At 39.1% G+C, this 15,888-nt stretch overlaps 1 protein-coding gene across 3 annotated transcripts in view; it reads right to left on the reverse strand.

The window, feature by feature from the left end:
• The window catches only part of ARMC3 (armadillo repeat containing 3), a 68,426-nt gene extending 53,012 nt beyond the window's left edge, over positions 1–15,414 (reverse strand). For 2 of the 3 annotated variants that reach the window (XM_074574474.1, XM_074574475.1), the window contains exons 1-3: positions 15,326–15,414; positions 10,093–10,136; positions 4,236–4,284 (exon numbers count right to left, since the gene is read on the reverse strand). In XM_074574474.1, the coding sequence (XP_074430575.1) occupies positions 4,236–4,283 (48 nt within the window). In that variant the 5' untranslated portion in view covers position 4,284; positions 10,093–10,136; positions 15,326–15,414. The remainder of the gene's footprint in view (positions 1–4,235; positions 4,285–10,092; positions 10,137–15,325) is intronic. The other variant, XM_074574476.1, reaches the window with a different exon arrangement.
• Between the last annotated feature and the right edge of the window lie 474 nt (positions 15,415–15,888).

Here is a 15,888-nt window from a genome sequence, read left to right on the forward strand (position 1 = left end):
ATCCCTCTCAGAAGCTTCTTGCTTCTAGTCAATTTAGAAAAGCTTTATTGCTAGTTGTATCTTTGCTAGATGTTTCTTTGCTAGTTCTCTCACAAAATATTTTGGTGCATTGTGACACTGCGCTTTTACTTCTCACTTGTGAGGGCAAGGGTTTTTTTTGTTTCCCCATTTATATGCAAATCCCCCCTTTTGAAGGATGTATTTATCTGTTATTATTCTATTGTTTAATAATGCTGTCATTTAAAAAAAAAATCCTTTAAATTTGAATTAACTGACTACAGGTCTCCTTTATCGTTGCACTTCTCATAGATTCTTTAGAAGCATTACTTATATCTTTGGTATTCTTAACCTCTTTTCCTTTACTTAGAAAAACAGAGTTACTATATACCTAGTCATGCTAATTGTTTCAGTTCCGTCATTGTCTGATCTCCTATACTAGCAATATAAAACCAAGATATTCCACTGAATCACAAACAGTTGATGTTAGAAGGCACCTCTGTAGATGATCTGGTCCAACTGCCCTGTTCAGAGCAGGGTCAGCTAGAGCTCAAGGCTGGTGCACAGTCTGATTTTGACTGTCTCCAAGGATGGAGACTCCATAACCTCTCTGCATGACCTGTGCCATGTTTCATCACTCTTACGGTATCTTTGGTTATGATTGGTTAGGCGGATCTGGATCAGGTGCCCCCTCAATCAGTTTGCAGATGACACCTAGTTGGGTGGAAACGTTGATCTGCTTGAGGGTAGGAAGGCTCTACAGAGAGACCCAGACAGGCTGGATTGATGGGCTGAGGCCAATGGTATGAGGTCTAACAAGACCAAATGCTGGGTCCTGCACTTGGGTCACAACCACCCCAGGCAGCGCTACAGGCTTGGGCAGAGTGTCTGGAAAACTGCCTGGAGGAAAAGACCTGGGAGTGTTGGTCAACAGCTGGCTGAACATGAGCCATCAGTGTGCCCACATGGCCAAGAAGGCCAACAGCATCCTGGCTTGTATCAGAAATAGTGTGGCCAGCAGGACTAGGAAAGTGATCTTCACCCTGTACTCAGCACTGGTGTGGTCACAGTGGTCACTCCAGGTGCGGTCACACTCACCAACATTGAGTGGAAGACAATAGTCCTCTCTCTCAAGTTGCTGGCAACACTCTGTCTAATGCACCCCAGGATTTTTTTAGCTTTCTTTGCCCCAAGTGCACATTGCTGGTGCACATCCACTAGAATCAACAGGTCCTTTCCTGTAAAGCTGCGTTCCAGCTGGTGATCACCCAGTCTGTACTGGTTATCAGCCAGTCTGTACTGGTTATTCCTCCCCCAGGTGCAGGACTTGGAATTTCCCTTTGTTGAAGTTAATGAAATTCCCATTTTCCCATTTCTCTAGTTTGTTGAGGCTGCACAACCACCTGGTCCATTAAACATTCCTCTCTATTTCGTATCTTCTGCAAACTTGCTGAAGAGGGTGCACTCTGTCCGGTCAGTCAGGTCACTAATGAAGAGGTTGAAGAGTACTGCTCCTGGGATCAACCGCTGGGGCACAACACTGGTGCCTGACCTTCAGCTGCATTTCATGCTCCTGATCACAACCCTTTCAGTCTGGCAGTTCAGCTAGTTTTATACACCGTCCATTTATCTTGTCTGTACTTCATCAATTTGTCTATGAGGATGCTATGACAGACAGTGTTGAAAGCCTTACTAAAGTCAAGTCAAATTAATATTTAGGCATTAATTACTCAAAAGAAGGCGTTACTGTGGAGACTCAATTTCAGGAGATGACAGTGCCACTTCATATATTCCACCTTTTTAACATCAGTGTTGTGAAGTAAGCCATTTTCAAAAATACTCAGCTTGCTTTCAGTGATAACGCCTCAGTATTTTCTCTAGTCGTAATCTTAGGCTTCCCTTTTAATGCCTATGCCCTAGCTGATGATCAAATAGTAATATTGTCTAGACCAAACTTAATGAAGATATCATATGAAAAGTTCCTATCGATCTATGTCAAAGCTAGCATATTTTATCTGCCTGAATTACTGTCTAAGGTCATCCATATAGAGACAGAGGCTTAAAGCAATATTTTTGCTGGAGAAGCCCAATTATCAGAATGGATAAAAGACAAATTATGAAAGGCAGGGAAAACGAAGTCCTCGGAATACTTCCTGAAACACATAAGCAGTGTCGAGTCTGAGATGCATTTCCCACCTGTTCCTAGAAAACTATAAAAATTAGTGGTCACCTGCAGTACGTACATTCTCAGAGCATTTCACATGCACAAAGGCCCTCTTTGATCAGCCTGTCCACATTATCTCAAGGCTTCTTTTCTTGGACTTGACATTTTCATAAGCAGATTATCAATCAGAAGATAATAGCAAATACATCTTTTATTTTGTCTGCATCTCATTTCCTGCCATTTGAAATATCCAGGTGAAATTTAGAGATTTAATTTCACATGATCACTATTAACAATATTCTCATAGCTAGATGATTTTCTTAGTTGATAGTTACAACTAATCCATAATCTATTTTCATGTTTAATACTGTTTTGCTTTGCAACATTCAGGTTTTTTTCTCCTTATAGGACTACTAGAAGAGGTATGCTAGCCTAAAGTATGATAAGGGTAAAAACTAAGCCAAAAACTACAGATGCCATCTGGACTTCGCTCTTTCCAATTATTTCCTTTTTAACAGTTTTATTCATCCTTTCTGTAATTTTATTTTTTTTCAGTTGTTGAATATCTTTTCTAACATTATTCACAGCATATTGTAGTAGTTCATAGGCTCTACCATAATTTTTTCTCGAAACTCTAACAGTGTCTTTTGGATCTAGGAGTTGTGGTGCTGTCTCTACTGACTTTTAAATATCTACTGAAAAAGTCAATTTTTATTACTTTGGAGGGGCTTAGCTCATCTGTATGCCTTAAATCTACTTTCACGCCTTTCAATTTTTTTTCTTAGACTGCAAAGATACTAAGTTTTCTTTCTTCAGGCTTGTTTTAATTAGTCCTATCCACATACACCTTCTTTGTGTCTCCTCCTGGTTTTCTAGGTTATTCCATACAGAAATAGCTTTAGATCGATTTATCCTCTCTTGTTGAAGTTTTATGTCAAGTGTCCTTTCACAAGGATTTATTATTGATTGGAGCTTATGAATTACGTTTGTAATATTCATCTTTCCACAGAACAGTTGGGCAAAACCTGATATCAATTGCTGTGCCTCAGTGACGTCATGGCGATTGGATATTACTGTCTTAGTCAAAATAATTTATGGTTATTTAATATTGAAATTATTACGTAGTTCTTGCTGATCAACTTTTCTGTGACCTTTGAAAAAGCTCTTGCAGTCCCATCACTCTTTACAGCCAAACCCATTGTTTTTTAAAACAGCGTACTGAACTTTGCGTTTAGTTTCATGCTCCTCTGTGGGACTCGCTGAGGTCCTGATTTTCATTAACTTAGTTATTATCTGGCATAGAATTTATATTATACTCTTTTCAATATCTCTGCCTTATTTCCTCTACTTCTTTGCGAGTAAACCAATTAAACTTTAAAAATACCTATATTTTGAACCTGTCTTTTTGGGGATCTCTTTGTACCTTGTGAATTTATAGACACTCTTGAAAAGTGTGCTAGTGTCAGGCCCTTAATCTCCACCTGTTGAAAAAAGTCACATTACCACCATTATTCCATATTTGGCTTCAGCTCTTGTACTTCTCACTGTGAACTTCCAATGATACAAGAAAAACCTGAACGGCTGCTAAAGGCTGTATATCTTTGCAAAAGATCCAGAATACATAGTACTCTCATTCCAAATGTCTGTAAAATTCTGTATTCAGTAAAAAACTCTGTAGATCCATCTAGGCTCTTAACTCTTTCATCCTTAAAGAAAGGGAATGTCTCCAAAGTTGAAAGGACAGGCAGACTTCAGGTCACTCTTCTCCTTTCTCCTTTGATTTTTACAAATGGAAAGCTAATATTGCTCTTCAAATAAAAAGAAGCCTGGATTGTTTCATACACTATTATTTGCAAAGCCTGCCAAAGACAACAATCTCCACAAAGAACTACACATGCCCAGTCACGCTGGTCTGTATGCTGTCCAAGAAAAGCAGAAACATAATCATCTTTAAAAGACATTTTTAGAATAATGTGAGTAACCTAGGAGAGCAAGGAACTATGTAAGGATGGTAGAGCTGGGCCTATAATTGTGTAATGTTTATATTATAGCACATAGCAGTTTATAAACTTACCACATCCTTGGGTGGAGGCTCTACTTCCTTCTTTACTTTTTTACCCATTCTAAAAACAAAAACAAAAAAAATAAAAGCAGACAAACAAACTCCCGTCTGTGTTTTAGGAATCAATTTACTAGTGATTCATAAAAGCTTGTAAGACACTCTTTCTCATTCATCTGACCCACCTAATCAGTTTGAAGATTTCTTCGACATTGTAATTTCTATGCAGAAAGTTGTCCCTTATAAACAAAACAAACTTTCTAACATTTCAACACATTTGGTAAAATACATCTATCAACAAAATACACAACTAAAATGAAAGATGTGAGACATCACGGGCTCAAGCTGTAATGTGGTACAAATGCGTAGGACATGCTTTTCTGCACGTTAGTTTTATCTGCATCTGTGTATTGGGTCTGCCTGAGGTGGGGTTAATTCTCCTTGTAGCAGCCCTCATAGTGCTGTGCTTTGTGTTGGTAGCTAGAAAGGTGTTGATAACACACAGGTGCTTGGGTTACTGCTGAGCAGCACTCACACAGCACCAAGGCTGTCTGTCCAACACTCCACCCCTCACCAGTAGGCTGAGGGTGGGCAAGATCTTGGGAGGGGACACAGCCAGGACAGCTAACCCCAACTGACCAAAGGGATATTCCATACCATATGACGTCTGCTCAGCAATAAGAGCTAAGAGAATGCAGGAGGAATGGGGAGCATTTGTTATTTACGATGTTTGCCTAGTGGAGCAACCGCTTTGCTTACTGAAGCTCTGCTTCCCGGGAAGTGGCTGGATATCGCCTGCTGATGGGAAGTAGAGAATAAATCTTTTGTTTTCCTTTGGTTCTGTGTATAGCTTTTGCTTTATTAAACTGCCTTTATTTTGACCCATAAAGTTTTTTTCCATCTGTTTTTCTCCCTCCCTGTCCACTGAGGAGAGAAGTGATAGAACGGCTTGGTGGGCACCTGGTGTCCAGTTGAGGTCAACCCACCACAATCCATAAATCATATATGAACTTGAAGGTCCTATTAGGGTATTTCCCCATATTTGTCTATATATTCTATTTTGGCAAACATTCTGTACAATTGCAGAATGTACAATTAAGTTCTACCTTGAAAATGTGGTTCAAATTCAATTTGTATTCTCTGTTCATATTTCACAGAAGACAAAAATCAGGTCTGCAGGTATTAAGAAACAGTTCCGCACAGTACAAATTTCACTGATTTAAAAAAGTTACATCTATTTACACCAAGTCCAGCTTCTGGTTTTTTTGTATTAGCACATGTCCATGTGAACCAGGAAGACCTTCTCAGCTGCATCTAATAGTAGCTTCTGAAGCATATGGATGTAATACCTCATGTGGACCTAATTTCATGTGGCTTGCAAAACTTCTGCAGGCCAATTAAATTACAGGCCAAAGTAAAGAGCAACATGACCCACTAGCACTAGCTACACATAGAACATAACCAGAGTTATGCCAAACTTAGGTTTGTTTTAACACTGCGTAAAAGTGAAATGTGCACTGTTAGTACCCCTTAGTAACTCCTGGGTTAGTTCTCAAAGGGAAACCACACATTCACCCTCAGCCAGGACTGTCCTGACAGCCTCCCTGTGGTACAAGAGATTATTTTCTAGTGCAATATGAGCTGTAGCCTGGCTGGTTACAAAAAGTCAGGGCTATTGCTGTGCTCAACAAGCATCTGGAGCTCTTCTTGAACACTCTGAATTTTTGGGGGTATTGTTCCCCTACTGGCCTCTCAAATTGTAACACAGCAGTAGTAAACCAGTTGATAAGCACATCCTAAAAATAGACCTGAAATTTAAAACTTCATAGGCAGGTCACTAATTATAGTTTTGAGAGGAAGACCCATACAATCAAAGATTCTTCAGCTCCAATCTGCTTTACCCGTGTGCATATATACATACGAATACATACACATATGAACACATGTAAATATGAACACATACACACACACTAGAATTCAGTGTTCCAGAAAGTGCACCTTTGGCTAGGGACTTATTATTATAAATTATAAATACTACTTATTATAAATTAACTTATATATGAGAAAGTATAAGGACAAATTACTGACAGTATATTCAACAAAAATGACGAACATACTACCTTCTGATTTATGCAGTCACTATAGAAAGTAAGCATCATGCACACATACAAGAATCAGATTTACAAGAACATTCAGGAAATCTGAGTTATTTAAATTGTGTTAAATCCTGGTATAGAGACATGGATACTTCCTTAGAATTATTCAGTTCAGCTCAATTCATTTCAGATATAAATTAAGCTAAAGTCATAAAAAGCAATTTTAATTCTGAATAAGTTTAATTAGGTTTAAACCAAACAATTTTAAAAGTTAATTCATGTAAAAGTGCTTAAAATGTTGTACAATTAATGTTCACAGATTCAAATAATTATACATATTCCAAGACTCTGAATAACTAAAGCCTTAATTGTAAATATTACTTCATGCTGTATAAATACATCCAACTTCTAAGAATATTTTGAAGAAACTTACACATTTCTACACGTCCAGAAATATTTGGTTCCTTGGTAATATTAAAAAAGCAGTATAATCTTTAGCAACAAGCACAGAGAACAGAACAATTACCTTATTGTGGATTGTGTCCCTCTGCTGCAGTTTCTATTCTAGATTTCAATGCATTCTGACATCAAATGTTGGTGTTAGCTTTGTTCCCATAAAGCTCTCTGTATTCAGCGATCATTCTCTGACTTGAGGCAATGATGCACGTAGAATTCTTTGGCTTACTGATAATTAAAAATGTGTCTTCTGCATTGAATTGTAATTATCGCAGACAATCAATGTGTACAGGTATTGAAAGCCTACTGACCCATAAAAGAACTTCTTATTCAAATCCCTTCCTCCCCATGATAACTGCACGTTGTCTTTCTCAGTGGGTTTACATTACGCATATCTTTGATTCTCAGTTTACCATTCTAAATATTTAGAATTCAGAAAAAAATTGTAGCAGGATTAGATTTTTAAATGTCATTAAATGCTGGGTCTGCTACCCAAAAAACTTCTAAAAACTAAGGCTCTATGCACTACTGATTAAGTGTAATTAATTAAATTAATTAATTCCTGGAGAAATTGTCTGCTCATGGCTTGGACAGATGTATTCTTTGCTGGGAGAAAAACTGGCTGTCTGGCTAGGCCCAAAGAGTGCTGGCGAATGGAGTTAAATCCAGTTAGTGGCTGGTCACAACTGGTGTTCCCCAGGGCTTGGTATTAGGGCCAGTTCTGTTTAATATCTTTATCAATGACCTGGACAAGGGGATCAAGAGCACCCTCAGTAAATTTGCAGATGACACCAAGTTGTGCGGGAAGGTTGATCTGCTTGAGCACAGGAAGGCTCTACAGAGAGACCCAGACAGGCTGGATTGATAGGCCGAGGCCAGTGGTATGAGGTTCAACAAGGCAAGTGCCAGGTCCTGCACTTGGGTCACAACCACCCTAGGCAGCGCTACAGGCTTGGGGTAGAGCGGCTGGAGAGCTGCCTGGAGGAAAAGGACCTGGGAGTGTTGGTCAACAGCTGGCTGAATATGAGCCAGCAGTGTGCCCACATGGCCAAGAAGGCCAACAGCATCCTGGCTTGTATCAGAAATAGTGTGGCCAGCAGCACTAGGGAAGTGATCTTCACCCTGTACTCAGCACTGGTCAGGCCACATCTCAAATACTGTGTTCAGTTTTGGGCCCCTCACTACAAAAAAAGACATCGAGGTGCTGGAGCGGGTCCAAAGAAGAGCAACAAAGCTGCTGAAGGGTCTAGAGCACAAGTCTCATGAGGAGCGGCTGAGCGAGCCGGGATTGTTTAGCCTGGAGAAAAGGAGGCTGAGGGGAGACCTTATGGCTCTCTACAACTACCTGAAAGGACGGTGTAGTGAGGTGGGCATCAGTCTCTTCTCCCAAGTAACAAGGGATAGGACAAGAGGAAATGGCCTCAAGTTGTGCCAGGGGAGGTTTAGACTGGATATTAGAAACAATTTCTTCACAGAAAAGGTTGTCAAGCACTGGAACAGGCTGCCCAGGGAAGTGGTTCATTCACCACCCCTGGAGGTATTTAAAGGATGTGTAGATGTGGTGCTGAGGAACATGGTTTAGTGGTGGACTTGGCAATGTTAGGTTAATGGTTGGACTTGATGATCTTAAAGGTCTTTCCGACCTAAGCAATTCTATGATTCTAAATCTTAAAGACAAAATAAAGAATATTCTCATTTGAGTAATATTCTTTACTTCATGTTTGCAGGTTTCTAAAATCATGGGAGCATACTTTTTCCACATGTTTTTGAGATTAAAGGTTTGATTGTTTTAAATCATGTAGAGCTAGAAGTAATAAAGGACTTTAACATAGCAGATCTAGCCAATGCAGAGTCAAGCAATCTATGAAGTTATCATTCTATGCTACTTCCTGTCCTTCACCTGGAATTTACTGCCTTCAGTGGTAGACAAATTAGCCTGCTTTACATTGCTCCTACCCAGTTTCAGTGCAACGGTCTAACCAGGTGTTGTCTCTCAGCCAGCAGGACAGTAATTACATCTAACTAAATCCTCATTCAAAACTACAATCCCCAACACCCTCCCTCAGCTCTGGCTAGGTGCCTAAGCTCAGCGGGCACTTCCCTGTTTCGCTCTTAACTTCATTAGGGCCTCCAATTTTCCCATAGGACCAGAACTACCTCAGTGTGAGTATTTTAAGCTGAACTAGTATCCAGAAACTATGAGTAGCGTCCACTAAACTAAATTAGGCATCAGTATTTAAGTTAGTCACTCTCCTTGATAATCGATGGAGATCTAGCCAACATACTCAATAGCTCTTAAGGCAGATTCATCCCAAAGTTGGTATCCAAAACTGAACTGCACCTTAAAATAACTACCAAAACCAGTTTAGAGTTGCTACCTCATGTACTGACATTTACAGTGACATCTAAAGTTAGTGAGATAAACTTATTACCCTGTTTCTCCACATGAATCCACATGCCATGCTAGATCTGGCAGATGTTATCACAGTAGACTAAACATTAATTACCAGAAGTAGGCATATGACAAAACACAGCCACCTTGTCTTGTTAAAAGTGGCTGAAGGAATAGGCCCATCTCCAGTAAAATCTCTGTGACCAGAACATCTTGCCCATAAGTGGAAAATGATCACGAGGAAGGTCACAAATGTAGATGTTTTAGTTCAAAAGTGGAACCCTCTAACCTCTTGGCTATTATATCATGAACTGGCATCGCTAATATGTCAAATAAAACAAGGAAAATTTATTTAGCTTTTGAAAGATTTGTTGCAGATGCTAAGTCCAGAGGAGCAGATTCCAAGTACTAGATCATAAGATAATGATGGCCATGATCCCTGTACTTACTTCATTTTATTGTCTTGCTCTAGGAACCTCTCTGCTCAGTGTGAATAGTTTCTTAGATTGCAAATCTGAGATATCCACTTATTTCTAGTCACTACACTTTTTCTTTTTTTTTTTTTTTTAAATACAAGATGATGGATAGTAAGAGAACTGTAACAAAAAAAAAGAGTCTATAAATCATACTTTGAAATATGAGGAAAGGTGGTTTTTCTGTTCAAAATACTGAAATCTTAAACACTTCCATTACAGTATGGTGTGTATACCTATAATATCAGAATCCTGTTCCATACGCTTAAAGACCATAATATTTCATTGGTTTAAGTCAGACATTGGATTTAGAAAACAATACCTGTTCCATTTGCATCTTCTGTTTACTAAAACCTTAAATAACTGACACAACAACCTAACACCCTGCACATACTGAATGTTAGTGAGACATGAGACAAAGGACAGGAATAAGTCAAAGGCACAGTGGAACTTACCTCTTAGTCAAGGAATCAAAGGTCTCTTCTGAAAGCAATTACTCCTATGGAAAAGCAGTGCAGAGAGAAGGATTTAAGAACAGCTTCTAACCAGTTATCTATTACATGATCCACTTTGCGAATTAACTGTCCCATGCTTTAAGACAGTCTGAAGCTGTGTTACTACAACCTGGCCATGATTTTCAGGTTCTTCCCAAAAATGATGCACAAGGGAGATTCTTTTTGCTTTCCAAGTGATAATTACGTAACCTCAATTTAGTCTAGCTAGTTTAAATGAATTCTTGCTGTTTCTTCTTGTCTCACAGAAATTAAAATCTTTTTTCTGTGGTAACAGTGAAAACTGCCTATAAATTGGTCATCTTCCGATCAATTGGTCATTGAAATTGACTATTTCAATTGATTTCTGTATGGACACTCTAGTTCTGCTGCCTTCCAATGCAATCAAAAGCAACATACTAAAATTACAATCATAGCATTACCAGACAATCTCATTTGTTTTTTAGGTCCATAAATTATTATGTCCTTTGTATGCCAGTTTAAATATCCTCAACATAATTTTCAGGTAGCTTTGTCATAATTGGGAGAACAACGTGGAATAAACTTGAAAGTCCCTTCTTTCTTTCTCCCAAATTCTTCTTCCAGCTTTCTTCCATCATACTCCTTAAATATGGATCAACAGACTCCCTTTGCCCAGTGTTGTAATGCCAGTGCAAGCATTAATACACTATAAAAACTTAGCTTCACAGAAGAAGAGCATTAAAAAGAGATACTAGGTCCAATTCAATATTCAGCTCCTGAAGATACATGCTCTATGAAAATATACATTATATGAGAGACCAATTAAGACAAGACCTTTGAATTTGCCTCTTGTTTTATCTGAGCTCATGTGTATGTTAGGCAAAAAAATTATCAGGATTAAGTCAAGAACTAGCTACCGTGCAACAGATGTTAACTAACCAAACTTAACTAGAATCTGTTCCTAGACACAAGACAATATTTTCTATTTTGATTCAAATTTCATCCCACTGCAGAAAAAAACCCAAGACTAAATATACTCTGATCATTCTGAGAGTCCATGTAAAGATTAAATTTTTTTTCAAATGACCCATGCATTTATAAATTACACACCTAAAACAAAAGAATCATGAAGAAAAACAAACTAAGAGATGCAAAGTGAAGTACTCTGCAGACAAACCCTTAAAACCAAAATGAGTCTGTAGTTAGATGCCAGGTTAAGGAAATAGCTATGAGAGAGAAAAGGTGAGAATTGTAGGCGAGCTAAAAAATAATACAATTATTTATTTAAGATCTCAGAACTTTTAAGATACATCGATACTTTTTATTTGCATTCTGATATCACATTAACTTTCAGCTGAGTGTTACTTTCAGAAGCTCAAGGGTAGATGCTTAGATTTGTAATAAAAGCCAAGATTTTTAGGTATTTGATTCTGCAACCTCATGCTGTGAAAATATACAAAATTTGCAATAAAATTTTGACTCATGTACAGACTCTGATTGATAGCAGAACCTTTTTTCACACTGCCAAGGACCATGCTTCGCTGTTTTCTGAAGCTGAACAGCTTGGTACATGTAGGAAGAGGTGTACTAAATCAGGAGTGTTTCAGTCATGTTAAGATCCTAAGCTGTAGAGGTAGAATGTATTTTCCAATGTGTACAGTGTAAAAGAATGTGTACAAATGTTAATGAAAAGAAGTAATGGGAACTGAAGAACATGATAGTATTCTTTCCAAATCACAGAATAACTAAGAGGCTTCAGCACAAAACCCCTTCTTCAATGAATAAAACAGTCTTCCATGGCAGATCAGTATCCTGCCTCAATACTGGTAGGAGCCAAATGCTTCCGATAAATGCATGAAACCAATCCCAAAAGTCAAATTTCCTCCATCTGTTACAGATTTTTTTATCTCCCTTAAGTACAAAGGTTTAGATCTCCTGAAGTTTTTATGTTCTTCCTAACAATAGTAGCTATTTTTACTGTCCACATAAATGCTTAATCCTTTTACTCCTAATTCTTAGTCTGACATGCTACGGCACAGGTCCAACTGTCTAGTGTACTGTATAAGAAACTACTCCTTAGATTTTAAAAAAATGTAAACAGTTTAAATGTGTTATTCAATTCAACACAACATCCCCTTGTTCTTGTATTACAACTTTAGTTAAAAGATGTCCTGACTTGGTCTTTTCTAATTTCTTTTATAACTCCCTGTACATTCTGATTTATCACCTTTCTAAGCTGCCTTAATTATTTTTTCCATCTAGCTTTTCTAGACATATATGTTTCTTGTCTCAGAGTCCCTCTGTGACTGTTAAATCTTTCTCAGATATGATGAACCTAACCTGAAATACCATAATCAATTCTAGTACACTACAGATTTATTCCAGTGACATTATAACTTTTTGGGTACTAATTTTTTTACCAAATTTCCTCAGTGAGGATTTTCACTAAGATATTCACATATGGTAAACAGGTTATTTTGCCAATTGATCACAATTAATTTAGGTTCACTACTGAAATTGTGCCAAATATTCCTGGCAGTGTAAATTACATTGGTTTCATCAACAACGAATTTTATGTCACGGTGTTACCAGTTCACCTAACTGCAGAAGAGCTCTCAGAAGTTTCTATCAGTCTTCTTTAGTCTTAACATAAATTATTTTATCTTACCAGAAAATTTTGATTTCTCTATGTTATTGCTCATTTCCAAATTACAATGAACATATTAAATAACTTCAGACCTAGGGTCTATCCTTGGAGAATCTAAGCTGTGACAACCTGAATGAAGGAGATTTTTAGGAATTATGTGTGTGATTTTCAATGTTTTGCTGAGATGTATAGTGAAATCCCTCATCCCATGAGAAAGAGACTAAAGAAAAATTGACTTAATCTAAAACAAATGAGTAGTTACCCAACCACTGCCTGAGCAACAGTAGCAGGGCACTTTTCATACAGATGTCAAAGATGGTCTGCCTGAGGAAGAAAGACATTTTAAAGACTAGCAAAAAATTAAAGACACTCCGAAGTTTTTAGCCAGCTGTGCCAATCCACGTCTTAAAACGAATGCCTCCTCCTGGCAGTTTCACTGCGACATCGGGCTGAAAGGGACATTCTGAATGATCAGATTCATTCCCCTCCCCCGTCACAGCCACTGCATTACGTTAATCCCACCAGATAACAGTTTTTGAGATACAGCATGATGGGTAAGTATTTTGTTCCCACTCCTCTCCTTAAAAAGCTGTTCCACAAGCTGATTGCTCAGACAGCTAGGGACCTTTTGTAATTTTTTAGTCCACATTTATTCATGACCAGTCTACTGTATTTGTGTCATGTTTGAAACTTTGTCAATTACTCTCTTTGCTGGCATGTATCAAAATATATTATTTATTCGAAATATTTATACTATAAAATATATATTTACTATATTCTATACATATTATATAGTATATTATATATATGCTATACATATTTACATATAGAGAGTCAGAATATATTTGAAGCTAACAAACACATCCCCACTCAGTTTTAATTTTGTTAGGTTAAAAAACTCTTCTAATTTCCTGAAAAAAATGATTCTTCATTCCCCATATCACCCTCACAAGCCTTTTTTAAGTCAACCCCTTGAAAACATGGATGACCACAGCTGAACACAGCATCCCAGATGAAGCTTCTCCTGTTTTGTACAAAATTGTACTCATATTTCTTCGTCAACACTAGAAATACCTCAGCTGTGTTACTATCACATTCATGACTTTTATGGTTATGTCAGACTGCAAGAGTAGTGCCCTATCATTTAATTTTAACTGATCATTTACCAGGTTTCAATATGTTAATGGTTAAAAAAAATAATTTAAAAAAATGTTACAGTTTAGGACAAAAATACAAATATCAGGTTTGCAAACAAAAGCAGGAACTATAGGACATACAAGCCCATCTTGGCATTCATCACATTAGCAGAACATTAGATAATCAGAAAATGGCTGCATGATGAAAATCACAAAAATGAAATAAAATAAAAAAAAAGAAATCTTGCTTCCATCAACAAAGGTAAGAAAGTGAGTTTGCTCAGTCACTGAACAACAGAAAGCGGATGCTTGTCTTGCATAGGTTAAGATAATACAGTATCAGACTACCTTATATAGATAATAATTTCAGAGTAGCAACAAAATTATAAAAGAAGAGTTCTGTTCTACAGATGATGCTTCTCTGACAGCAAATCCATACTTTGTTTTGAAATTCCTGCCTGCAGGCACCCCAAAACCTTTGAAACATCAATAAATTAGGTAAGATTTTCTCCCTAATACCCTAATCACCTGTTAGTGCTCTTTAGGATAAAACTTCTGTATTTTTTTTTTCCCTTCTCATCTATTATCCATACAAGGTCTCACACCTTTCATGTTACTGTCACACATAAATTCTACGCATCTTATCTGTAGTGGACTGTTCTTTCTTTGTTCATATTACCTATCCCAACTTTTAAATAGAATTCTTTTCCTCTACCGTGTAAGTTTCCTTAGGACACGTCCACTGCAGTTTTTTGATTCACACCTAACAGTGCTGGTCTCAGTTGCCCTCTGCTGAACTAGCCCACCTGTGTCTCCCCACCTTTGCTGACACCAATTCCTAAGCTCCCAGTTTCCTCTGGAAATAGCATCAGGAGCCCCCTAAGAGCAGGATTTGCCCTGCCTGGTTTTAAATGTTATTTATGTTATCTGATATACTTCACCTGTTATCACATCATACAATTTTATTATAAATCTTGCAATTGTCACTGCTTTTCTGCAGATGCTGTTATCAAGTGGTCAGCAAGTTTTTAGGGTTTTTTTAGGTTGTGGTTGGAGGAAACTTCAACATATGCCTTTAAAAAAAAATATTAAAAAGAATCGTTATTCTTTTATAACTTCGACTCGTGGCTTCGTGAAGTCCCCAGACGCGTGGCCCTCACTTCACAGGTGGAACCGAACCCCCCGGGAGGTGAGGCACAGACTGGGGCCCGCTGGCAGGGCGGCAAGCGGGCTCTGACGGCTCACCGCCACCCTCCTATCGCCACCGCGGCCGCTCACTCGCCAGCGTCACAAAACGCGGTATTTCCGCTGACTCGGAGCCGACGGCACCTCAGCCCTGGCGGTACCCGCCCCCTTCGCCCGCCCGCCCGCCCTCCCTCCGCCACGGACCCCCTCTCCCGCTGCGGGCCTGCCGCCGCCCTCCCTCACTCACCGGCCGCGGCCGGGCCGCGCCGCCCGGGGGCGAGCAGGCAGCGGCGGCCCGCGCTGGTGTTGCACCGGTTGCCAGGAGACGCCCGCGGCGCATGCGCCGGCCGCCGCGCGGGGCAGCGGGCGGGAAGGTGGGGCGGGCTGTGGGGGCTCTGAGGGGAGGCTGGAGGAGCCGGGCACGCCGGCGCCGCGCCTTCCCTCCCCGGGCCTTCCCCCGCCGTCCCTGGGTAGCACGTTCAAGTGTGTTCCTTTAATTTGAATTTCCAGAGCCCCTGGAGAGTGGTTTCACCGTGACACGTGCGTTAATCCATTAATCCATTTCTCTGCAGTTTATCCCAATTCCAAAGTGCTGGTAACGCGTGTTTGAGGAAAGTATTGATACTGATGGGCTGGGGTAGTGATGAAAAAAATTAATCAGTTATTTCTCAAAACTAAAGGAAAAGACTACCTTCTCGCCCAAAGAACACAGTATTTCTGAAAATTAACGGACATGCGCAGTCTGTCTTAAAAGTTGCCGTGCTCATGCCTTGGTTTTGTTATTTTCTCTTGTTCCTGTTTCATCATAGA

Source organism: Larus michahellis, chromosome 2 (assembly GCF_964199755.1).
Source record: "Larus michahellis chromosome 2, bLarMic1.1, whole genome shotgun sequence".
Classification (NCBI taxonomy): domain Eukaryota; kingdom Metazoa; phylum Chordata; class Aves; order Charadriiformes; family Laridae; genus Larus; species Larus michahellis.